We start from the raw sequence: 27,599 nt of genomic DNA on the forward strand, positions 1-27,599 counted from the left end.
ACACAATTAGCTATGAGACTACTCAATTAGCTATGAGACTACACATTTAACTATGAGACTACACAATTAGCTATGAGACTACATAATTAGCTATGAGACTACACATTTAGCTATGAGACTACACATTTAGCTATGAGACTACACAATTAGCTATGAGACTACACAATTAGCTATGAGACTACACAATTAGCTATGAGACTACATAATTAGCTATGAGACTACACAATTAGCTATGAGACTACACAATTAGCTATGAGACTACACAATTAGCTATGAGACTACTCAATTAGCCCTGAGACTACACAATTAGCCATGAGACTACACAATTAGCTATGAGACTACACAATTAGCCATGAGACTACACAATTAGCTATGAGACTACACAATTAGCTATGAGACTACACAATTAGCTATGAGACTTCACATTTAGCTATGAGACTACACAATTAGCTATGAGACTACACAATTAGCTATGAGACTACACAATTAGCTATGAGACTACACATTTAGCTATGAGACTACACAATTAGCTATGAGACTACATAATTAGCTATGAGACTACACAATTAGCTATGGGACTACACAATTAGCTATGAGACTACACATTTAGCTATGAGACTACACAATTAGCTATGGGACTACACAATTAGCTATGAGACTACACAATTAACTATGAGACTACACAATTAGCTATGAGACTACACAATTAGCTATGAGACTATACATTTAGCTATGAGACTACACAATTAGCTATGGGACTACACAATTAGCCATGAGACTACACATTTAGCCACGAGACTACACAATTAGCTATGAGACTACACATTTAGCCACGAGACTACACATTTAGCTATGAGACTACATAATTAGCTATGAGACTACACAATTAGCTATGAGACTACACAATTAGCCATGAGACTACACAATTAGCCATGAGACTACACATTTAGCCATGAGACTACACAATTAGCTATGAGACTACACATTTAGCCACGAGACTACACATTTAGCTATGAGACTACATAATTAGCTATGAGACTACACATTTAGCTATGAGACTACACAATTAACTATGAGACTACACAATTAGCTATGAGACTACACAATTAGCTATGAGACTACACATTTAGCCATGAGACTACACAATTAGCTATGAGACTACACATTTAGCCACGAGACTACACATTTAGCTATGAGACTACACAATTAGCTATGAGACTACACATTTAGCTATGAGACTACATAATTAACTATGGGACTACACAATTAGCTATGAGACTACACAATTAGCTATGAGACTACACAATTAACTATGAGACTACACAATTAGCTATGAGACTACACATTTAGCCATGAGACTACACAATTAGCTATGAGACTACACTATTAGCTATGAGACTACACAATTAGCTATGAGACTACACAATTAGCTATGAGACTACACTATTAGCTATGAGACTACACAATTAGCTATGAGACTACACATTTAGCTATGAGACTACACATTTAGCTATGAGACTACACAATTAACTATGAGACTACACAATTAGCTATGAGACTACACATTTAGCCATGAGACTACACAATTAGCTATGAGACTACACTATTAGCTATGAGACTACACAATTAGCTATGAGACTACACAATTAGCTATGAGACTACACAATTAGCCATGAGACTACACATTTAGCTATGAGACTACACAATTAGCCACGAGACTACACATTTAGCTATGAGACTACACAATTAGCTATGAGACTACACATTTAGCTATGAGACTACACATTTAGCTATGAGACTACACAATTAGCTATGAGACTACACATTTAGCCACAAGACTACACATTTAGCTATGAGACTACACATTTAGCCATGAGACTACACATTTAACTATGGGACTACATGTACACATTTAGCTATGAGACTACACAATTAGCTATGAGACTACACATTTAGCTATGAGACTACACAATTAGCTATGAGACTACACAATTAGCTATGAGACTACACATTTAGCTATGAGACTACACATTTAGCTATGAGACTACACAATTAGCTATGAGACTACATAATTAGCTATGAGACTACACAATTAGCTATGAGACTACATAATTAGCTATGAGACTACACAATTAGCTATGAGACTACACAATTAACTATGAGACTACACATTTAGCTATGAGACTACACAATTAGCTATGGGACTACACATTTAGCTATGAGACTACACATTTAACTATGAGACTACACATTTAGCTATGAGACTACACATTTAGCTATGGGACTACACATTTAGCTATGAGACTACACAATTAGCTATGAGCCTACACATTTAGCTATGAGACTACACAATTAACTATGAGACTACACAATTAGCTATGAGACTACACATTTAGCTATGAGACTACACAATTAACTGAGACTACACAATTAGCTATGAGACTACACATTTAGCTATGAGACTACACATTTAGCTATGAGACTACACAATTAGCTATGAGACTACACATTTAGCTATGGGACTACACATTTAGCTATGAGACTACACGTTTAGCTATGGGACTACACATTTAGCTATGAGACTACACAATTAGCTATGAGCTTACACATTTAGCTATGAGACTACACAATTAGCTATGAGACTACACAATTAGCTATGAGACTACACATTTAGCTATGAGACTACACAATTAGCTATGAGACTACACAATTAGCTATGAGACTACACAATTAGCTATGAGACTACACATTTAACTATGAGACTACACATTTAGCCATGAGACTACACAATTAGCCATGAGACTACTCAATTAGCTATGAGACTACACATTTAGCTATGAGACTACTCAATTAGCTATGAGACTACACATTTAGCTATGAGACTACACATTTAGCTATGAGACTACACATTTAACTATGAGACTACACATTTAGCTATGAGACTACACATTTAGCTATGAGACTACACAATTAGCTATGAGACTACTCAATTAGCTATGAGACTACACATTTAGCCATGAGACTACACAATTAGCCATGAGACTACTCAATTAGCTATGAGACTACACATTTAGCTATGAGACTACACAATTAGCTATGAGACTACTCAATTAGCTATGAGACTACACATTTAACTATGAGACTACACAATTAGCTATGAGACTACATAATTAGCTATGAGACTACACATTTAGCTATGAGACTACACATTTAGCTATGAGACTACACAATTAGCTATGAGACTACACAATTAGCTATGAGACTACACAATTAGCTATGAGACTACATAATTAGCTATGAGACTACACAATTAGCTATGAGACTACACAATTAGCTATGAGACTACACAATTAGCTATGAGACTACTCAATTAGCCCTGAGACTACACAATTAGCCATGAGACTACACAATTAGCCATGAGACTACACAATTAGCCATGAGACTACACAATTAGCTATGAGACTACACAATTAGCTATGAGACTACACAATTAGCTATGAGACTTCACATTTAGCTATGAGACTACACAATTAGCTATGAGACTACACAATTAGCTATGAGACTACACAATTAGCTATGAGACTACACATTTAGCTATGAGACTACACAATTAGCTATGAGACTACATAATTAGCTATGAGACTACACAATTAGCTATGGGACTACACAATTAGCTATGGGACTACACAATTAGCTATGGGACTACACAATTAGCCATGAGACTACACATTTAGCTATGAGACTACACAATTAGCTATGAGACTACACATTTAGCTATGAGACTACACAATTAGCTATGAGACTACACATTTAGCTATGAGACTACACAATTAGCTATGGGACTACACAATTAGCTATGAGACTACACAATTAACTATGAGACTACACAATTAGCTATGAGACTACACAATTAGCTATGAGACTATACATTTAGCTATGAGACTACACAATTAGCTATGGGACTACACAATTAGCTATGAGACTACACATTTAGCCACGAGACTACACAATTAGCTATGAGACTACACATTTAGCCACGAGACTACACATTTAGCTATGAGACTACATAATTAGCTATGAGACTACACAATTAGCTATGAGACTACACAATTAGCTATGAGACTACACAATTAGCTATGAGACTACACATTTAGCCATGAGACTACACAATTAGCTATGAGACTACACATTTAGCCACGAGACTACACATTTAGCTATGAGACTACATAATTAGCTATGAGACTACACATTTAGCTATGAGACTACACAATTAACTATGAGACTACACAATTAGCTATGAGACTACACAATTAGCTATGAGACTACTCAATTAGCCCTGAGACTACACAATTAGCCATGAGACTACACAATTAGCTATGAGACTACACAATTAGCCATGAGACTACACAATTAGCTATGAGACTACACAATTAGCTATGAGACTACACAATTAGCTATGAGACTTCACATTTAGCTATGAGACTACACAATTAGCTATGAGACTACACAATTAGCTATGAGACTACACAATTAGCTATGAGACTACACAATTAGCTATGAGACTACACATTTAGCTATGAGACTACACAATTAGCTATGAGACTACAGAATTAGCTATGAGACTACACAATTAGCTATGGGACTACACAATTAGCTATGGGACTACACAATTAGCTATGGGACTACACAATTAGCCATGAGACTACACATTTAGCTATGAGACTACACAATTAGCTATGAGACTACACATTTAGCTATGAGACTACACAATTAGCTATGAGACTACACATTTAGCTATGAGACTACACAATTAGCTATGGGACTACACAATTAGCTATGAGACTACACAATTAACTATGAGACTACACAATTAGCTATGAGACTACACAATTAGCTATGAGACTATACATTTAGCTATGAGACTACACAATTAGCTATGGGACTACACAATTAGCCACGAGACTACACAATTAGCTATGAGACTACACATTTAGCCACGAGACTACACATTTAGCTATGAGACTACATAATTAGCTATGAGACTACACAATTAGCTATGAGACTACACAATTAGCCATGAGACTACACAATTAGCCATGAGACTACACATTTAGCCATGAGACTACACAATTAGCTATGAGACTACACATTTAGCCACGAGACTACACATTTAGCTATGAGACTACATAATTAGCTATGAGACTACACATTTAGCTATGAGACTACACAATTAACTATGAGACTACACAATTAGCTATGAGACTACACAATTAGCTATGAGACTACACATTTAGCCATGAGACTACACAATTAGCTATGAGACTACACATTTAGCCACGAGACTACACATTTAGCTATGAGACTACACAATTAGCTATGAGACTACACATTTAGCTATGAGACTACATAATTAACTATGGGACTACACAATTAGCTATGAGACTACACAATTAGCTATGAGACTACACAATTAGCTATGAGACTACACAATTAGCTATGAGACTACACATTTAGCTATGAGACTACACATTTAGCCATTAGACTACACATTTAGCTATGAGACTACATAATTAGCTATGAGACTACACAATTAGCTATGAGACTACACATTTAGCTATGAGACTACACAATTAGCTATGAGACTACACAATTAGCTATCAGACTACATAATTAGCTATGAGACTACACATTTAGCCATTAGACTACACATTTAGCTATGAGACTACACAATTAACTATGAGACTACACAATTAGCTATGAGACTACACAATTAGCTATGAGACTACACATTTAGCTATGAGACTACACAATTAGCTATGAGACTACACATTTAGCCATGAGACTACACAATTAGCTATGAGACTACACATTTAGCTATGAGACTACACATTTAGCTATGAGACTACACAATTAGCTATGAGACTACACATTTAGCTATGAGACTACACATTTAGCTATGGGACTACACAATTAGCTATGAGACTACACAATTAGCTATGAGACTACACAATTAGCTATGAGACTACACATTTAGCTATGAGACTACACATTTAGCTATGAGACTACACATTTAGCTATGAGACTACACAATTAGCCACGAGACTACACAATTAGCCATGAGACTACACAATTAACCATGAGACTACACATTTAGCCATGAGACTACACAATTAGCTATGAGACTACACAATTAGCTATGAGACTACACATTTAGCTATGAGACTACATAATTAGCCATGAGACTACACAATTAAATATGAGACTACACATTTAGCCATGAGACTACATAATTAGCTATGAGACTACACAATTAGCTATGAGACTACACAATTATCTATGAGACTACATAATTAGCTATGAGACTACATAATTAGCTATGAGACTACACATTTAGCTATGAGACTACAGAATTAGCTATGAGACTACATAATTAGATATGAGACTACACAATTAGCTATGAGACTACATAATTAGCTATGAGACTACACATTTAGCTATGAGACTACACAATTAACTATGAGACTACATAATTAGATATGAGACTACACATTTAGATATGAGACTACACAATTAGCCATGAGACTACACATTTAGCTATGAGACTACACAATTAACTATGAGACTACACAATTAGCTATGAGACTACACAATTAACTATGAGACTACACATTTAGCTATGAGACTACACATTTAGCTATGAGACTACATGTACACATTTAGCTATGAGACTACACTATTAGCTATGAGACTACACAATTAGCCATGAGACTACACAATTAGCTATGAGACTACATGTACACATTTAGCTATGAGACTACACAATTAGCTATGAGACTACACATTTAGCTATGAGACTACACAATTAGCTATGAGACTACACATTTAGCTATGAGACTACACAATTAGCCATGAGACTACACATTTAGCTATGAGACTACACAATTAGCTATGGGACTACACAATTAGCTATGAGACTACACATTTAGCTATGAGACTACACAATTAGCTATGAGACTACACATTTAGCTATGAGACTACACAATTAGCTATGAGACTACACATTTAGCCATGAGACTACACAATTAGCTATGAGACTACACATTTAGCTATGAGACTACACAATTAGCTATGAGACTACACATTTAGCTATGAGACTACACAATTAGCTATGAGACTACACAATTAGCTATGAGACTACACATTTAGCTATGAGACTACACAATTAGCTATGAGACTACACATTTAGCCATGATACTACACAATTAACTATGAGACTACACAATTAGCTATGAGACTACACATTTAGCTATAAGACTACATAATTAACTATGGGACTACACAATTAGCTATGAGACTACACAATTAGCTATGAGACTACACAATTAGCTATGAGACTACACAATTAGCTATGAGACTACACATTTAGCCATGAGACTACACATTTAGCTATGAGACTACACATTTAGCTATGAGACTACACAATTAGCTATGAGACTACACAATTAGCTATGAGACTACATGAGACTACACAATTAGCTATGAGACTACACATTTAGCTATGAGACTACACAATTAGCTATGAGACTACACAATTAGCCATGAGACTACACAATTATGCATGTAAATTATGCATGTATATATGCATGCAATTATGATTAAAAAGAACAGTCAATTTAAGTCACAATTCATTTCATTAGAACATCATAGCTCAATATAGTTATATACAAATGTTAGAATTCAAAGTGTCTATCGGTACATGTGTAGCTGCCTATAAATTGCCATTGACTGATGGACAAACTTTATGCAAAACAGGTCTAAAGTTTTGGGGTTGGCATCTAAAAAGTCACAATATCGACTTATCACATCACCACAAGTAAAATCACACAAACAGCTACAAGTGGTCTGTAGACCAATCGTATCATATACTGTGTGCCGTCGGATCTAACACGTCATTGTAATTTACTGAGTTTGTAATAAACCAATTCAAGTGGTAAGAATGGAAGACAGAGAGAAACGATCACTGAAGCAAGTACCCCATCTGAAGGTATGCCACTTATACATGTACAGTTACTGTTAGTAGTAAAATAATTATCTTGAACTACATGTATGCACCCTTCAAAACCCACCACACAACTCCACCAGCCCTCGAACCCACCACCCAACACCCAACCTTGATGAAAGTTCACCAACCTCTATTTACCTTGAACAGAGGTTGTAAGTTGTCTCAGAAGAGCGCATAGAATGGCAATTGTTGTATTTTTGGTTCCAATTGTTGAGTTACAGCTGCGTATCTGTCACCTAATATATAACATCACTACATGTATACATGTACACATTTGTACAACAAAGTCCTCGGCAACTACACTACCAGAAATAAAATTCTTACTTTCTTGTCTCAAGAAAAAAATTCTTGACACAAGAAAATTAAGAACAAACAAGCATGTTCAAGAATAAATAAGAAAGTTCAAGTATGCAAAATGTCAAAATGTATGGAATATATTCTTGACACAAGAATTTTTTCTTGCCCCAAGAATTTGTCAGAAATTTTTTTCTTATTGAATCTTAACATCAGGAAAGGCAATTCTCATTATAAGAATCTCCAAGAAATGTACCATACATATTCTTCATATGAGATTTGAATTCTTGAGTTTTCTTGCACAACAATCTTGGTACAAGAATAAAATTCTTACTTATGCTTGTCAACCCATGCATTCTTGATACAAGAATTGAATTCTTGAGTTTTCTTGCTCAGCAATTCTTCTCACAAGAATAAAATTCTTACTTTTTCTTGTCAACCCATGCATTCTTGTTACAAGAATTGAATTCTTGAGTTTTCTTGCCCAAGAATTCTTGGTACAAGAATGAGATTCTTACTTTTTCTTGTCAACCTCTGCATTCTTGAAACAAGAATTGAATTCTTGAGTTATCTTGCCCAAGAATTCTTGGTACAAGAATGAAATTCTTACTTTTTCTTGTCAACCCATGCATTCTTGAAACAAGAATTGAATTCTTGAGTTATCTTGCCCAAGAATTCTTGGTACAAGAATGAAATTCTTACTTTTTCTTGTCAACCCATGCATTCTTGTTACAAGAATTGAATTCTTGAGTTATCTTGCCCAAGAATTCTTGGTACAAGAATGAAATTCTTACTTTTTCTTGTCAACCCATGCATTCTTGAAACAAGAATTGAATTCTTGAGTTTTCTTGAGCAAGAATTCTTGGTACAAGAATGAAATTCTTACTTTTTCTTGTCAACCCATGCATTCTTGAAACAAGAATTGAGTTCTTGAGTTTTCTTGCCCAAGAATTCTTGGTACAAGAATGAGATTCTCACTTTTTTCTTGTCAAACCATGCATTCTTGAAACAAGAATTGAATTCTTGATTTTCTTGCCCAAGAATTCTTGGTACAAGAATGAAATTCTTACTTTTTCTTGTCAACCCATGCATTCTTGAAACAAGAATTGAGTTCTTGAGTTTTCTTGCCCAAGAATTCTTGGTACAAGAATGAGATTCTCACTTTTTTCTTGTCAACCCATGCATTCTTGAAACAAGAATTGAATTCTTGATTTTCTTGCCCAAGAATTCTTGGTACAAGAATGAAATTCTTACTTTTTCTTGTCAACCCATGCATTCTTGTTACAAGAATTGAATTCTTGAGTTTTCTTGAGCAAGAATTCTTGGTACAAGAATGAAATTCTTACTTTTTCTTGTCAGCCCATGCATTCTTAATACAAGAATTGAATTCTTGAGTTTTCTTGAGCAAGAATTCTTGGTACAAGAATGAAATTCTTACTTTTTCTTGTCAACCCATGCATTCTTGATACAAGAATTGAATTCTTGAGTTTTCTAGCCCAAGAATTCTTGGCACAAGAATGAGATTCTTACTTTTTCTTGTCAACCCATGCATTCTTGTTACAAGAATTGAGTTCTTGAGTTTTCTTGCCCAAGAATTCTTAGTACAAGAATGAAATTCTTACTTTTTCTTGTCAGCCCATGCATTCTTGTTACAAGAATTGAATTCTTGAGTTTTCTTGAGCAAGAATTCTTGGTACAAGAATGAGATTCTTACTTTTTCTTGTCAACCCATGCATTTTTGAAACAAGAATTGAGTTCTTGAGTTTTCTAGCCCAAGAATTCTTGGTACAAGAATGAAATTCTTACTTTTTCTTGTCAACCCATGCATTCTTGAAACAAGAATTGAATTCTTGAGTTTTCTTGCCCAAGAATTCGTGGCACAAGAATGAGATTCTTACTTTTTCTTGTCAATCCATGCATTCTTGTTACAAGAATTGAATTCTTGAGTTTTCTTGCCCAAGAATTCTTGGTACAAGAATGAAATTCTTACTTTTTCTTGTCAACCCATGCATTCTTGTTACAAGAATTGAATTCTTGATTTTCTTGAGCAAGAATTCTTGGTACAAGTATGAAATTCTTACTTTTTCTTGTCAACCCATGCATTCTTGAAACAAGAATTGAGTTCTTGAGTTTTCTTGCCCAAGAATTCTTGGCACAAGAATGAGATTCTTACTTTTTCTTGTCAACCCATGCATTCTTGAAACAAGAATTGAATTCTTGAGTTTTCTTGAGCAAGAATTCTTGGTACAAGAATGAAATTCTTACTTTTTCTTGTCAACCCATGCATTCTTGTTACAAGAATTGAGTTCTTGAGTTTTCTTGAGCAAGAATTCTTGGTACAAGAATGAAATTCTTACTTTTTCTTGTCAACCCATGCATTCTTGATACAAGAAATGAATTCTTGGGATTTCTTGCCCAACAATTCTTGGTACAAGAATGAAATTCTTACTCTTTCTTGTCTATCCATGAATTCTTGGGGTTTCTTGCCCAACAATTCTTGGTACAAGTATGAGATTGTCAGTTAGACTCCATGCACAAACAAAAGGATATATCCCTTTTGTTAATAGTGTGTCTCCATTGGTCAAGCTTGTATATATGGCCATATATGGAAGTGTGTGGGCAGACCTGATGCTTTCTGGGATAGCATCATTTGGCTCCATTTTTGAATTCACAACTGCACACCACACTTTGTTAGAAGATTGACAACATTGTCATTTTTGATCCTGCATCATACATCATAAGCTTGAAAAGATGGTTTAACCTTGACTGGTTTTAGAAAAAAGATTGTACCCAGCTTAGAGAGTGGCTTCTGTTGTGTTCAGAGTCTATCAACAAGTTTAAAAATGAAGACGTTAAAGAAGCAATCTGAAGGGCATTCTTTGGTAAGTGCAATTATTTCACATTCTTCAGAACTTTGAATCTGTATAAATGTTATCATGGCCATTGTTACACTGGGCTTGAGGTTTAAAGTTTGACTCTCCTGCCAGTGAAAGGTCTTGCGATGTCATCAAATTTATCCTGTAAGCAATGTTTAGTACACTTCACTCAATATACTCAAAGTCTAACTAACACCATGAAAATAAACCTTATGCAATCTTGAGCATGTGTACTTAGAAAAGGTGCAGATTAGCATATATTAGACTGACAGATCAGCCATTGTGGTTGTGGCCTGGCCTACATGTAGGTACATTTTACATTGCCATGAAACTTGCCTAGCTACATGTACATCTCCAGAAGTAACATCCTACATAGCCCAGTAACTTGTCTTGTTTTACTATCTCAAGAAGCTCTCAACACTTAGTACAAAGACAAGGTCATGGGCAACACTTAACAATAGATATAATTATTAAAATGTACTCGATTACTATGGAAGTCTTTGACAACTTTTGAGACAATTTCTTTCTTGTTCACTTTCCAGGTTGGTTACCATGACAGTGTAGCTCAAGCCTACCTCTTCCTTGTACAACTTGTGTCACCATATTGTTGTATGGCTGCGAGTCATGGATAATCTCTAAGGATATGGAGAATAAAATCAACTCCTTTGGCACATCATGTTACCGTATAATGTTAAACATCAAGAGGATTGACAAAGTACCAAATGTTACTATCTACAATCTTACGGAGACTGTGCCCCTTGTCGAGAGAGCCAGGAATCATCAACTGAAATTCCTTGGACATGTACTGCGCATGCCTGATGGGGAGCCTGTCAAGGAGTATGCATTGTATGTCCCAAAACATGGAAAGAGGAAACCTGGAAGGCCAAGAACCCTGTTCTCAAAATACATCCACTATCTTCTGGGAGATGCAGATGGCATGCTGAATCATGGTCAACTGTCAGAAATGGCTCAAAACTGTTGTGGCTGGAGGAAACGTATGGTCGACTGCTGCACAGCCGAAAGATGATGATGACCTCTTCCTCGAAGAACAGATACTTTAGGACAAATTTACTAATCCACATGACATGAAGAACACATCGTATACTATAGGAAGAAGCTGAAGGAACTCCATAGATACATTGTAGTACCTGACGAACGATGACAGCGAGTAGGAACAATTGTTGTTTAACTTTTTAATTTGATCCTCATTTTCCAAACTTGTAGTTTTTTCTGTGCAAAGAAATTCCTCCTGATAGAAAGAGCATTTAATTTTTTAAAGATTTTATTCAAGTTAATTAGATCATGGGCACTGATGAGAAATGGACTGGAAACAACAGCCAGGTAAAGCTATAAAGTTATGATGATTCTCTGTTGTCTGTCTGTCAGCCTTTTCTATTTCAACTTCTTCATCGACCTTTTTTTCAAAGCTACATTGTCACTTCTTTTCTGAAATCAGAAGTCAGATTACTTTGATATTTGGTGCACTGAGAATGGCTATTTTCTGCACAGTTCAATCAGGATATTTTGACTTCTTGTCCAAAGTCATTGGTCAGATTGCACACACACACACAAAGAGAGATTTCTGTTGCCATCTAAATTACAGAAAGTGTGCATTTCTTGGGTAGGTACCCTGTTGCTGTTAACTGTCGTAAAATAGGCTATTAGCAAATTTTCTGGGGTTGTCTGTCAATGTCATACTTTTATCCTTGAGCTTGTGAAATCAAGGTCCATTAAGTTTTGGAGCAAGCCCAGTGGACTATTTCAATGGACTGAGGCCGTTTAAGTTAGGCTAAATATCTTGTAATTAATATCCAGATTTCATTTCACTGTAATAAGATAAATGTATGATGGCATTTGAAAGTATTTAAAGAAGATAAAACTGGTTGAAGTGTTACATGACATTGAAATGTTATATTTTCAGAAGAGTTCAAAAAATATTTAATGACAGTTTTATTGACTTACATGTATATTGCCATTATTTATGTAAATAAAAGTTTTAAAATTTACAAGTTTTGTTTGGAGTAGATTTTTCATTAAAGGGGACTGTATTTATGGAAATCATTTTTTCCATATAATGAGTACTTTTCCTTGAATATTCTCCAGATAAGAATTCTTTTTCTTGCATATTCTTGAGACAAGAATTCTCTTTCTTGAATATTCTTAGGACAAGAATTCTCTTTCTTGAATATTCTCCAGATAAGAATTCTTTTTCTTGCATATTCTTGAGACAAGAATTCTTTCTTGAATATTCTTAGGACAAGAATTCTCTTTCTTGAATATTCTTGGGCCAAGAATTCTGTTGCTTGAATATTCTTGAGGCAAGAATTCTTTTTCCTAAATATTCTTGAGACAAGAATTCTCTTTCTTGAATATTCTTGAGACAAGAATCCTCTTTCTTGAATATTCTTGAGACAAGAATCCTCTTTCTTGAATATTCTTGGGACAAGAATTCTCTTTCTTGAATATTCTTGAGACAAGAATCCTCTTTCTTGAATATTCTTGGGACAAGAATTCTCTTTCTTGAATATTCTTGGGACAAGAATTCTCTTTCTTGAATATTCTTGGGACAAGAATTCTCTTTCTTGAATATTCTTGAGACAAGAATTCTTTTTCTTGAATATTCTTGAGACAAGAATTCTTTTTCTTGATAATTCTTGGGACAAGAGTTCTATTTCTTGATTATTCTTAAGACAAGAATTCTTTTTCCTGAATATTCTTGGGGCAAGAATTCTTTTTCTTGAATATTCTTGAGACAAGAATTCTCTTTCTTGAATATTCTTCGGACAAGAATTCTCTTTCTTGAATATTCTTGGGACAAGAACTCTTTTTCTTGAATATTCTTGGGACAAGAATTCTCTTTCTTGAATATTCTTGGGACAAGAATTCTATTTCTTGAATATTCTTGGCACAAGAATTCTCTTCCTTGAATATTCTTGGGATAAGAATTCTATTTCTTGAATATTCTTGAGACAAGAATTCTATTTCCTCAATATTCTTGAGACAAGAATTCTCTTTCTTGAATATTCTTGGGACAAGAATTCTCTTTCTTGAATATTCTTGGGGCAAGAATTCTTTTTCTTGAATATTCTTGGGACAAGAATTCTCTTTCTTGAATATTCTTGGGGCAAGAATTCTCTTTCTTGAATACTCTTGGGACAAGAATTCTCTTTCTTGAATATTCTTGGGACAAGAATTCTCTTTCTTGATAATTCTTGGGACAAGAATTCTATTTCTTGAAAATTCTTGGGACAAGAATTCTATTTCTTGAAAATTCTTGGGACAAGAATTCTCTTTCTTGAATATTCTTGGGGCAAGAATTCTTTTTCTTGAATATTCTTGGGACAAGAATTCTCTTTCTTGAATATTCTTGGGGCAAGAATTCTCTTTCTTGAATACTCTTGGGACAAGAATTCTCTTTCTTGAATATTCTTGGGACAAGAATTCTCTTTCTTGATAATTCTTGGGACAAGAATTCTATTTCTTGAAAATTCTTGGGACAAGAATTCTATTTCTTGAAAATTCTTGGGACAAGAATTCTCTTTCTTGAATATTCTTGGGACAAGAATGCTCTTTCTTGAATATTCTTGGGACAAGAATTCTTTTTCTTGATAATTCTCGGGACAAGAATTCTATTTCTTGATAATTCTCGGGACAAGAATTCTCTTTCTTGAATATTCTTGGGACAAGAATTCTCTTTCTTGAATATTCTTGGGACAAGAATTCTTTTTCTTGATAATTCTCAGGACAGAATTCTCTTTCTTGAAAATTCTTGGGACAAGAATTCTCTTTCTTGAATATTCTTGGGACAAGATTCCCTTTTCTTGAATATTCTTGGGAGAAGAATTCTTTTCCTTGAATGTTCTTTGGACAAGAATTCTCTTTCTTGAATAATCTTGGCACAAGAATCCTCTTTCTTGATTATTCTTGGGACAAGAATTCTGTTTCTTGAATATTCTTGAGACAAGAATTTATTCTTGAGAACATTCTTGGGACAAGAATTCTCTTTCTTGAATATTCTTGAGACAAGAATTATTTTTCTTGAATATTCTTGAAACAAGTTCTTAGGACAAGATTTTTGGGTAAACCTGGCATAAGAAAAAAATTCTTGATATAAGAATTTATCGGTTAGAATTTTCAAGAATTGCAATTCTTAACCTACTGATTCTTGTCTCAAGAATTTTTTTCTTGTGTGAAGAATTTTTTTCTTGTCTCAAGAATTTCATTTCTGGTAGTGTATAATTTGTTTTGGACACGTTCCTTATTCTTCAGTTTGAAATGGTTTGCTGAAAGTTCATGCACATCCCACAGTTGTTGATACATGTACATGTACGTTACATACAATGTTTTGAATACACAGTAATGTACATGTACCATTGCTATTTCCCTTCTGTACACAAAGTAGTTTTCTTTGAAAAGCAGAAATCTGTAGTACATCATGTAAACATTTTTAGCACAACTGAACTGATAAGGTTCAGTAGTGCTATAGGTATGGTGATGTGTGTGTGTGTGTGTGTGTGTGTGTGTGTGTGTGTGTGTGTGGACGACTTAAACTAAAAAAAACTGCCAGACCGATTGCCTTGGTGCGATGTCTGTCTGTCTGTCTGTCTGTGTACGACTTAAACTCAAAAACCACCAGGTCGGTTGTCTTGGTATTTGGTGGGGACATTTGGTGTCTAGTTGCAAAATTGTTCAAAGCAATATGATCAAATCACATGTATGTGATTTGGGTCAAAAAGTGTTATTTTTGATCGAAAAACGTACTCATAAACTACTCGGCAGATCGGTCTGAAATTTGATGGGAACTTTCTTAGGGTTACATGTATTAAAAATATGATGTGTTCGTGACATGATAATTCCATCAGTAATATGCAAATTAGGGCTAAAAATGTGTCTATTGGTAAAAGATCTTCAATTCCAAAACTACTCAGCAGATTTGGCTGAAATTTAATGGGGATGCATCTGGAGGTGCATAGATGAAGGAATATTAAGCATATACAATGATCTCATCAGTGATATGCAAATTAGGGGTAAACATATGAATTTTGGTAAAAAACTTATCTCAAAAAGCATTTGGTCAGTGACTCTGACACTGACATTTAATGAGATTTTTCTAGACATGATATTCTGCAGATTTGTTCAAAACATTTGACACAATTGGCCCTAGCAACCATGACCATGCCCTTAGCAACAACCAAATAGCAGTATAATTTAGATAAAGAACAACATCATCTGGTAGGCAAGTGAGTAAACATTCAAAAAAAAATGCAAATATCCCTAGCAACCATGACCATGCCCATAGCAACAGCCAAAAGGTGGTGTATTTCACAAAGATAACAGGGATTCTTAGACAAATGAACAAACATTCAAAAAGGTGTATGCAAATATGCCTAGCAACAAGACCACACAGGGCTCCCACTAGCAAATTAAAACATTTAGCCACTGAATTAGCCAATCTCAAAAAATTTCGCCACTTTCTGTGAATATTAACCATTACGTTAGGCATTAAAATGGTGAAATGTAGTGACGTAGGATATTTTAGCTCTAGAGGAGAAATGACAAGATAAAAGATGTATGCGGGCAAGGAAAAGCTGCTGTGATTTTCGATGACATGGAGCACGTACCACACGGCCCGATAAGAGAAATTTATTTTGAGACACAAGTCGGCCTCTGCTGACCATCATCTTCATTCAATACTATCGATATACTGAGTCGATATCTTGGGGGTAAAGGGACAAGAAACAAATTATTTATGTTAAAATTGTATGTACTGTAATCATTTCTAATTAGACTAATTTTTCTTTCACGATAAAATACCATTCTTTAATTACGTCACACTTACGACATAGGTCAATCTCAGGATCAGGATCAACCATCAAACTATGACAACATAGCTTGGATGAATAATTACCATCACCACATTACTATTTGTCGATGAAATTTTTCATAATGGGTAACAAAAATTAATGAATTTATGAATCATTAAAAAAAATCACCAGCACTTGGTTTACAGCTGACTTGGCGAAAGGTCGACTCATATGCATGTTCGTAGTTCTACAACGTACTGTAGCGACATATATATAATTCAGCTAACTTGGCGTAAGGTCGACTCAAATGCATGTTCGTAGTTCTACAACGTACTGTGGCGACATAATTCGGTCTGAGTTTTGACTTCCAGAAGTAGGAATCAAACGGTCCAATCTCACAGCCAGCCAGGACATAGTTTCAACTTACTCTTCCAAAGGATTTATATTCTGTTGAAAAATCACAAGATTTTCCCATAATTCAACAATAGCAACATGACCACGCCCATAGCAACAGCCAAATGATAGCGTATATCGCAAAGATAGCAACATAGTTGGATAGGCAACTGGATAGTCTTTCAACAAATGAACACCTATTGTTAGCATGGACTATATGGATAAACATTTTTAAAAACTGTACAGTTGTGTTTCAACGCCATTTGCGTTATTTTTGTAAATGTTACTGTCCTGCTCTTTATTATTTGCAAACATGGTGTATATTTGGCCCAATGTTTTTCCTTTTGGTACATATATGTATGTATACATAATTCATGATGCAAGATTAAGGGTGAAACGAGAATACATCAATGCACATTGCGATATTTTTTGATGAAAGGAAAAGTAATCAGGCTTATTTCTTATAGTTATATTGATTACAGCTGTCACCTTGCTTGGGAGATAAAATAAAATAAAATAGTTGATTTAAAATCTCGTAAAGAAGCTCCACTGAACATGAGTTCGGCCATTTTGGAAATGTCCTGCAATGAATTGTGGGAAAATCCTCTGGTGATAATATCATATTTACCACAAACTCTTTGTGTTCAGAAATACAAATCTTATCAAACTATGACAACATAGCTTGGATGAATAATTACCATCACCACATTACTATTTGTCGATGAAATTTTTCATAATGGGTAACAAAAATTAATGAATTTATGAATCATTAAAAAAAATCACCAGCACTTGGTTTACAGCTGACTTGGCGAAAGGTCGACTCATATGCATGTTCGTAGTTCTACAACGTACTGTAGCGACATATATATAATTCAGCTAACTTGGCGTAAGGTCGACTCAAATGCATGTTCGTAGTTCTACAACGTACTGTGGCGACATAATTCGGTCTGAGTTTTGACTTCCAGAAGTAGGAATCAAACGGTCCAATCTCACAGCCAGCCAGGACATAGTTTCAACTTACTCTTCCAAAGGATTTATATTCTGTTGAAAAATCACAAGATTTTCCCATAATTCATCAAAAATGTCGGATAGCATGATCTTATGATGTATAACAATTAGCTGCTTTATGATTTTGTAGCATGTCACATTCATTTTGTTAGTCATCGGCAAATTTCAATCTAATGGTGATGTATTCACGTAATTTGTATTCATGTGCAAATATAAATGTATATACCACCAAAAACTTATATCTCAAAAAGTACTTGGTCAATGAGTCTGAAACTTGGTGAGATGTTTCTGAAAGTGTTATTCTGCAGATTATCTTCAAAACATTTTGACAAAATTGGCCCTAGCAACCATGACCACGCCCTTAGCAACAACCAAATGGCAGTATAGTTTGGTCAAATAACAACATCATCTGGTAGGCAAGTGAGTAAACGTTCAAAACATGTATGCAAATACCCTAGCAACTATGACCATGCCCATAGCAACAGCCAAACGGTGGTGTATTTCACAAAGATAAAAGGAATTAATAGACAATTGAATAAACATTCAAAAAATGTATGTAAATTTGCCTAGCAACAAGACCACGCCCATAGCAATGGCCAAATAATCACATATATTGCAAAGATAACAGGAATAGAAAGACATGAATAAACATTCAAAAATGTATGCAAATGTGCCTGGCAACAAGACCCCGCCCATAGCAAGTCAAATGATCACATATATTGCAAAGATATTAGGATTTGACAGATAAATGAATAAACATTCAAAAAATGTATGCAAATGTGCCTAGCAACAAGACCATGCACATAGCAACAGCCAATGATTACATATTGCAAAGATAATATCAGGAATTCATACACAAGTGAACAAAAACATGCAAAAATGTATGCAAATGTGCCTAGCAACATGACCACGCCCATAGCAACAGCCAAATGATAGCGTATATCGCAAAGATAGCAACATAGTTGGATAGGCAACTGGATAGTCTTTCAACAAATGAACACCTATTGTTAGCATGGACTATATGGATAAACATTTTTAAAAACTGTACAGTTGTGTTTCAACGCCATTTGCGTTATTTTTGTAAATGTTACTGTCCTGCTCTTTATTATTTGCAAACATGGTGTATATTTGGCCCAATGTTTTTCCTTTTGGTACATATATGTATGTATACATAATTCATGATGCAAGATTAAGGGTGAAACGAGAATACATCAATGCACATTGCGATATTTTTTGATGAAAGGAAAAGTAATCAGGCTTATTTCTTATAGTTATATTGATTACAGCTGTCACCTTGCTTGGGAGATAAAATAAAATAAAATAGTTGATTTAAAATCTCGTAAAGAAGCTCCACTGAACATGAGTTCGGCCATTTTGGAAATGTCCTGCAATGAATTGTGGGAAAATCCTCTGGTGATAATATCATATTTACCACAAACTCTTTGTGTTCAGAAATACAAATCTTATCTGCTTTGTACCCTGAAAAGTTCTTGTCAAATGAAGAGCAACTATATCAATGAAATGTAAAGTCTGTTTGCAAATCAATGTAATATTTCAGTAATGTAATAGTCATTCAGCATGTTGTGTTTCTGACAAAAAGTGTAGCTGTGTACACATCTCACCAGTATACTGGGTACATACATGTATACCATGTTATGCACATTGCACACTGCATTATTAAACAAAACAATGTACATGATGTAACTGGTGACAATTTCCAATGGGCACTGAGTGTGGGATACCATGGTGACAATTCCCAACATGCACGGAGCTTCTGGTGAGAGATGCATAAATTCAGCAAATGTCATCACTTGACTTTTTTGGTGTAAATAATTATGACTTCAGATTATTCAAGGAAATTTCTTTGAAGTATTTTGTGCCAGAAACTCTAGCAGACAGGATGGTTGACTCAAAATGATTGTTACATTGCAGGTTGACCACCAGTCTACTACAACAGTTGATAATTATAAAATATAAGTGTAATTCTTATGATAAATCAGTCTCGTTCCCAAGTGTTGATGAGATTCATGCATACACATGTACAAGTGTACCTTTCTCAGTACTTTACAATTTTATATATTCCCCAAAATTTGTAAAATTATTAGCCAGGAAATAATTCAAGTATTTTAATGCCTGACACATAAATTTTCTGTGAGAAATGAACTATGGTTGAGAGATAAAGAAGGAGAAATATGGAAAATGGCTTGGAAGTACCCCCAAATCTCAAATTGTGAAAAATGGTTTGAAGTGCTCAAACTCAATTCATTTGACTTGTGTGTATGTACAGCCACCATGTACATGTATGTGTACATTTATATACCTGGTGTGTATGTACATGTATGTGTACATTTATACACCCAGTGTGTATTTACATGTATGTGTATATTTTATATACCCAGTGTGTATGTACATGTATGTGTACATTTATACACCCAGTGTGTATTTACATGTATGTGTACATTTATATACCCAGTGTGTATGTACATGTATGTGTACATTTATACACCCAGTGTGTATGTACATGTATGTGTACATTTATACACCCAGTGTGTATGTACATGTATGTGTACATTTATACACCCAGTGTGTATGTACACTTATGTGTACATTTATATACCCAATGTGTATGTACATGTACATGTATGTGTACATTTATACACCCAGTGTGTATGTACATGTATGTGTACATTTATACACCCAGTGTGTATGTACATATGTACATTTATACACCCAGTGTGTATGTACATGTATGTGTACATTTATATACCCAGTGTGTATGTACATGTACATGTATGTGTACATTTATATACCCAGTGTGTATACATGTATGTGTACATTTATATACCCAGTGTGTATGTACATGTTTGTGTACATTTATATACCCAGTGTGTATGTACATGTATGTGTACATTTATATACCCAGTGTATATGTGTACATTTATATAATTAACTGTGGACCAAAACATACCTGTGCATTTACAATGTAAACTTTACTATATGCCCATAACAACATCAGCTGTACTAAGATTCCATTGGTTGCAATGACAATTAATGTTCATAGTTATTCCATATACACATGTACTATATAGTCACATGTACATGTAGTGTAGTGTAGTGACTCATGTATGTTTCCCTTTCAAATGTCATTGGAATTTTTCTGAGGGGAAAGAGCAATTTGAAACAACCCAAGATTTGTATGGCCTGATATTGATGTGTGCTTTCTTGGATACATGTAGTGTATTAATATGACTGATGCCCCATTCCAATGAGAAAGACAGTTAGTCTTCCTAACTTACATGTGTACATGTATGGTTTTAAACACACCCCTCCCCCATTTATGAAGTCCTGCATGTACAAGATTCAGACCTGTATTGCACCAATGAATTTTAAAAGGAGTTCCCCAGCAGTTCAACAATGTTATTATATATTAAATATAGCTTTCAAATTTCATATACAAAAACATGTGTGCGTTCCCAGAATGCAACAATGTAAAAATGTACCCCTCCCCTAGACTGTGTGTACATATACATATACCTTATATCATATGTGAGGATTATAGAAGCATGAAACTCTGAGTTATGATATTAAGTATATATGTATACATGTACCTTGTATATATACATGTATGTTAGCTATAACTTGTATAACTTTCAATTATGTAGTCCTCACATAAGTAACCTAATTGTACTTGTATGAACAGAATACCATATACATGTACATGTATTTATATTAGTGTACATTACATGTAAATTTAACTATATATCATAAAAACATTACTTTCAGTATTAAAACTAAAACTGTTTTGTTTGGTACTAAATGTGTTGTGACTCCATGCTACTGTTGTGTTGAAACACTCTTGAGAAGACTTCATCTGTACAATCCATGTATTTATTTTAAGTTAACCCTGTCTTACAAAAATGTATCTGTACAATCCACTGCATGTATTCATTTTAACCCAGTCTTCTTGTAAGTTATTTAAATTTGTTTATTCATGCATTTCTGTTTTCCATGTAATACTTTGCGATGAAGGCATCTACATGTAGCGCAGGATCAATGTGTTCATTTTTAGTCCTCAAGGGGCACCGCCCAGAGGGGACTTATACATTGGGTTGTGTCCATGCGTCTGTCTGTCTGTGCATGCATGTGTGCATTCCCCCTCATATCTCTGGGATTTCATCCAAACCTGATATAAAGATATTATACTACATGTATGTGAGACATGTGCACATCACTTTGTTTTACGACCAAATCAATTATGGCTGAATGGTGGCCATATTTGTTGTTAAATTTCACAAGATTCATCATAACTTTGTATGTGTAATATGTAGTGACGCCATTTCAAGCACCTACACCCATATTAGCAAGTATGATCTTTCTTTTAAGATTTTGACCTTGAAAGTCTTCTTCAAGGTCAAATAGCTAAATATGGGTTATCTTCAAAGCTTTTTTTTCAAACATTTAAAGTGATGATATTTTAATCATGTCTTGTTTTTGAATGTCACTTAATTGCATGACCATGACCTGAATAGCAAAATGGCAGCCATGTTTGTGATAAACAAGCACAATTTGCCTATCTCCATAAGTTTGATACATAATTATGGACACCATTCAAGTGTCTACCCTCACATTATCAATGATGAGCTTTCTTATGAAATATTGATCTTTCTTTCTTGAGAACTTCATGTATGTTAACTCAAGAAGTTGAATACACAAAGACTCCATTTACATGTCTATACACAAAGGTCAGCTTTCTTTTCATATCTTGACCTTTGACTTTGATCTCAATAATCAAGGTCAAATTGTAAATTGGTCAATAAATTATGAAGTTTTGTATTAGAGAAACCATTCAAACATGCACAATAACTTGGCCATAAACACACGAGTTGGGAGTATGTCTTCAATTGAAGGCTTGTATTACATGTGTTGATATTACAGACATAAATGACATTGTATATCTATGTCATATGTACTGGTATGTGATGTTTCTACTAAATGTGTTTGATATTACAGACATAAATGTGTTCATTGTACTAAATGTGTTTGATATTGCAGACACAAAGAATCCTAGTTAAAGGTGGCAAGGTAGTCAATGCTGACTATTCCTTTGATGCTGATGTCTACATTGAAGATGGAGTTATTCGGTAAATATTTCCAGAATGCCTTCCTCCAATTATCCACACATCATCCTTCTAATTCCATTCTTCATTACTTCTTAACTCACCCTTCTCCTCATTTGTTCCTTTCGCTTTCTTATTCCATCGATCTATCCTCAGTTCACCACTTTCAGTACACTTAACGTCTCTACAAATATACCACCCCTCATAATCATTATGATGTTCAGTTCTTACATGTACACCCTAAATCCATTGACAAGCATAAACTCAACTTGATTTTGGAGAAGCAAATTCCTTTTATTACATTTTTAGCACAACTGAACTGATGAGGCTCATTAGTGCTATAGGCATGGCAAAGTGTCTGTCTGTGTGTGTGTGTCTGTCTGTCTGTCAGTCTGTGTTTGTTTGTGTGTGTGTGTGTGTGTGTGTGTGTGTGTGTGTAAAGAATTTAAAGTAAAAAATGCTGCACTGATTGCTATAATATTTAGTGGGCGTACTACCTTGGGGGTCTAGTTGGGAAATTGTTCAAATCAAAATGATCTTATCGCCGGTGTGGGATTTGGGTAAAAAAAATGTTATATTGGGTCAAAAAAACTTAAACTCAAAAACTACAGGGCAGATCGGTCTGAAATTTGGTAGGAATTTTCTTAGGTGTGTTTAAATTAAGAATTCTTCATGACATGATGATCCCTTTAGTGATATGCAAATTAGGGCTAAAAATGTGTCTTTTTTGGTCAAAAATCTTTAATTCCAAATCTACTGAGCAGATTGGGCGGAAACTTAATGGGGATCCATCTGGGTTTGTATAGATAATGAAATATTAAACATATGATTTTGTCAGTGATATGCAAATTAGGTGTAAAATGTGAATTTTGTTCAAAAACTTATTTCAAAAAGTTCTTGGTCAATGCGACTGACTGAAATTTGGGGAGATGTTTCTAGAAGTGTTATTCTGCAGATTTTCTTCAAAACACTTTGGCAATTGTGTCAATATGCCCTAGCAACTATGACCACGCCCTTAGCAATAACCAAATGGCAGTATATTTTGGTTCAATAACAACATCATCTGGTAGGCAAGTAAATAAACATTCAAAAATGTATGCAAATACCCTAACAACTGTGACTTTGCCCATAGCAATAGCTAAACAGTGGTGTATTTCACAAAGATAACAAGGATTAATAGACAAGTGAACCAAACATTCAAAAAATGTATGCAAATATGCCCAGCAACAAGACCACACCCATGGCAACAGCCAAATGATCACATATATTGCAAAGATAACAGGGATTAATAGCCAAATGAATAAACATTCATAAAAATGTATGCAAATGTGCTTAGCAACAAGACCACGCCCATAGCAACAGCCAAATGATCACATATAATGCAAAGATAACAGGGATTAATAACCAAATGAATAAACATTCAAAAATATATGCGGATATACCTAGCAACATGACCATGCCCATAGCAACAGCCAAATGATTGCGTATATTGCAAAGATAACAACAGGGTTGGATAGGCAACTGGATAATCATTCAGCAAATGAACACCTATACCTAGCATGGATCAGCATGTGGGTAAACATTTTTTAGAAACTACAGTTTGTGATACATCGCCATTGGCACAATTTTATGTGTAGTACTAGTAGATAGATATATAGTTTTCATTTTATATGTAGTAGATAGACATATAGTTTGTAGTAGATAGACATATAGTTTGTAGTAGATAGACATATAGTTTGTAGTAGATAGACATAGTTTTCATTTTATATGTAGTAGATAGACATATAGTTTGTAGTAGATAGACATATAGTTTGTAGTAGATAGACATATAGTTTTCATTTTATATGTAGTAGATAGACATATAGTTTGTAGTAGATAGACATATAGTTTGTAGTAGATAGACATATAGTTTTCATTTTATACGTAGTAGATAGACATATAGTTTGTAGTAGATAGACATATAGTTTGTAGTAGATAGACATAGTTTTCATTTTATATGTAGTAGATAGACATATAGTTTGTAGTAGATAGACATATAGTTTTCATTTTATATGTAGTAGATAGACATAGTTTGTAGTAGATAGACATATAGTTTGTAGTAGATAGACATATAGTTTGTAGTAGATAGACATATAGTTTGTAGTAGATAGACATATAGTTTGTAGTAGATAGACATATAGTTTGTAGTAGATAGACATATAGTTTGTAGTAGATAGACATATAGTTTTCATTTTATATGTAGTAGATAGACATATAGTTTGTAGTAGATAGACATATAGTTTGTTGTAGATAGGCATATAGTTTGTAGTAGATAGACATATAGTTTGTAGTAGATAGGCATATAGTTTGTAGTAGATAGGCATATAGTTTTCATTTTATATGTACATTTGTAGTAGATAGACATATAGTTTTCATTTTATAGACATATAGTTTTCATTTTATGTGTAGTAGATTGGTAATTATATAATTTTCATTATACTAGACTTCAGTGACATGTTCTTTCTTCACTTCTGCAGCCAAGTCGGAAAAGACTTGATCACCCCTGGAGGAGCTACTATCATAGATGCCAGTGGTAAACTGGTTATGCCTGGTGGTATTGATACTCATACTCATTTTGAAATGCCATTTATGTGTACTGTATCTGCTGATGACTACTATCAAGGCACTAAGGCTGCATTGGCTGGTGGTACCACTATGATCAGTAAGTTGTACAGTCAGGGGTATACATTTAAAGTCTGTAAATATATACAGCACAGTTTTATTCTTACATTTATACATTTATCCCCATTCCCAATCAACCTAGCAAGAGATCAAAAATTGCCTACTTAGGGGGCCTTATTCCCCCAATATGCCAATTAAAAATCCTCACTTGCATGGCTATATATGTGTGTTCCCAGCTCCTAGCAGACTTCATTGAATATTCAAGTTCGAAAATACCAGTTTTTCCCATTGTGACCTTTTTCAGTGTTCTTATTAGAGATTACTTGTTTGGTCATTGTTTTGTTCAGAATGGTAGCGAGAGTGATTAGTTTTGTGCAGTGAGTTCATTTTCATACTTCCACTTGTTATGTTTGTTGGTGGGTAGTTGTGGTCTTGTTGCACTGACAGAACATCTATGCCACAAATAATTCTACAACCACATTTGTTTGTCCTGTAACCAGTGTTGTTTGTCATTTACTCTGTTTATGGAATATTTGTAATTTAATATCAGGCAGTGTATTAGTATTACTGTGAGTTCGTTGTCTAGACTGATTTACAATCTCACCATCTATCTTGATTTGTGTTTTGATGCTAGACATGTCACATGGTTGTGTTTCACTGACTAGAATATCGATACCACAGCCTTTAGCGGCTTTGTTTTTTTATTTTTGCTCCGTAACCAGTTTAGTTTGATACTTGGTTTAATACAGTCCTTGCCAACAACTGGAAATCCGAAGTGATGCATAGTTGTTGGGTAATTGCTTGTCGGTTTTAAGCACAACTGAACAGAGGTTCAGTAGTGCTATAGGTATCGCCTGGCGTCTGTCTGTCTGTCTGTCTGTGTGTGTGTGTGTGTGTGTGTGTGTGTGTCTGTGTGTCTGTGTGTGTGTGTGTGTGTGTGTGTGTGTGTGTCTGTGTGTGTCTGTGTGTGTCTGTGTAAACAACTTAAAGTCAAAAACCGCTGAACCGATTGCCATGATATTTGGTGGGTCCATTACCTTGGGTGTCTAGTTGGGAAATTGTTCAAATGAAAATGATCGCATCAGAAATGTGCATTTTACGTTTAGAAATGTGATTTCTTGTATTACAAAATGCTTTGACTTCAGCCTGGAAATGAAAAATTCTTGTTTTATTGATTCAATGAAATCATTAAATCTTTTATGGTCTACTTCACACATCAGTGTGAATGGCGTAAAGATTAACACCTGTTTAAGGTTGTTTGGCAACCTAGGCCTGTTTTTAGCACAGCTGAATTAAATCTTAGACACTATGCTTAAAACAGGTTCATATAAATGCACAATCCTTAGGCATTCAAAAAACAGTTTGTACAAAGAATAAGAAGTCA

The 27,599-nt window shown here is 34.6% G+C and overlaps 1 protein-coding gene across 5 annotated transcripts in view; it reads left to right on the forward strand.

Moving 5' to 3' along the window:
• Window positions 1–27,599, forward strand: part of LOC144433839 (dihydropyrimidinase-like) — a 137,039-nt gene that overhangs the window by 66,347 nt on the left and 43,093 nt on the right. For 4 of the 5 annotated variants that reach the window (XM_078122220.1, XM_078122219.1, XM_078122217.1 and 1 more), the window contains 2 exons: window positions 23,490–23,578; window positions 26,071–26,255. In XM_078122220.1, the coding sequence (XP_077978346.1) occupies window positions 23,490–23,578; window positions 26,071–26,255 (274 nt within the window). Of the gene's footprint in view, window positions 1–7,812; window positions 8,045–23,489; window positions 23,579–26,070; window positions 26,256–27,599 lie in introns of all 5 variants that reach the window. The other variant, XM_078122218.1, reaches the window with a different exon arrangement.

This window comes from Glandiceps talaboti, chromosome 4 (assembly GCF_964340395.1).
Source record: "Glandiceps talaboti chromosome 4, keGlaTala1.1, whole genome shotgun sequence".
In the NCBI taxonomy this organism is placed as follows: Eukaryota; Metazoa; Hemichordata; class Enteropneusta; family Spengelidae; genus Glandiceps; species Glandiceps talaboti.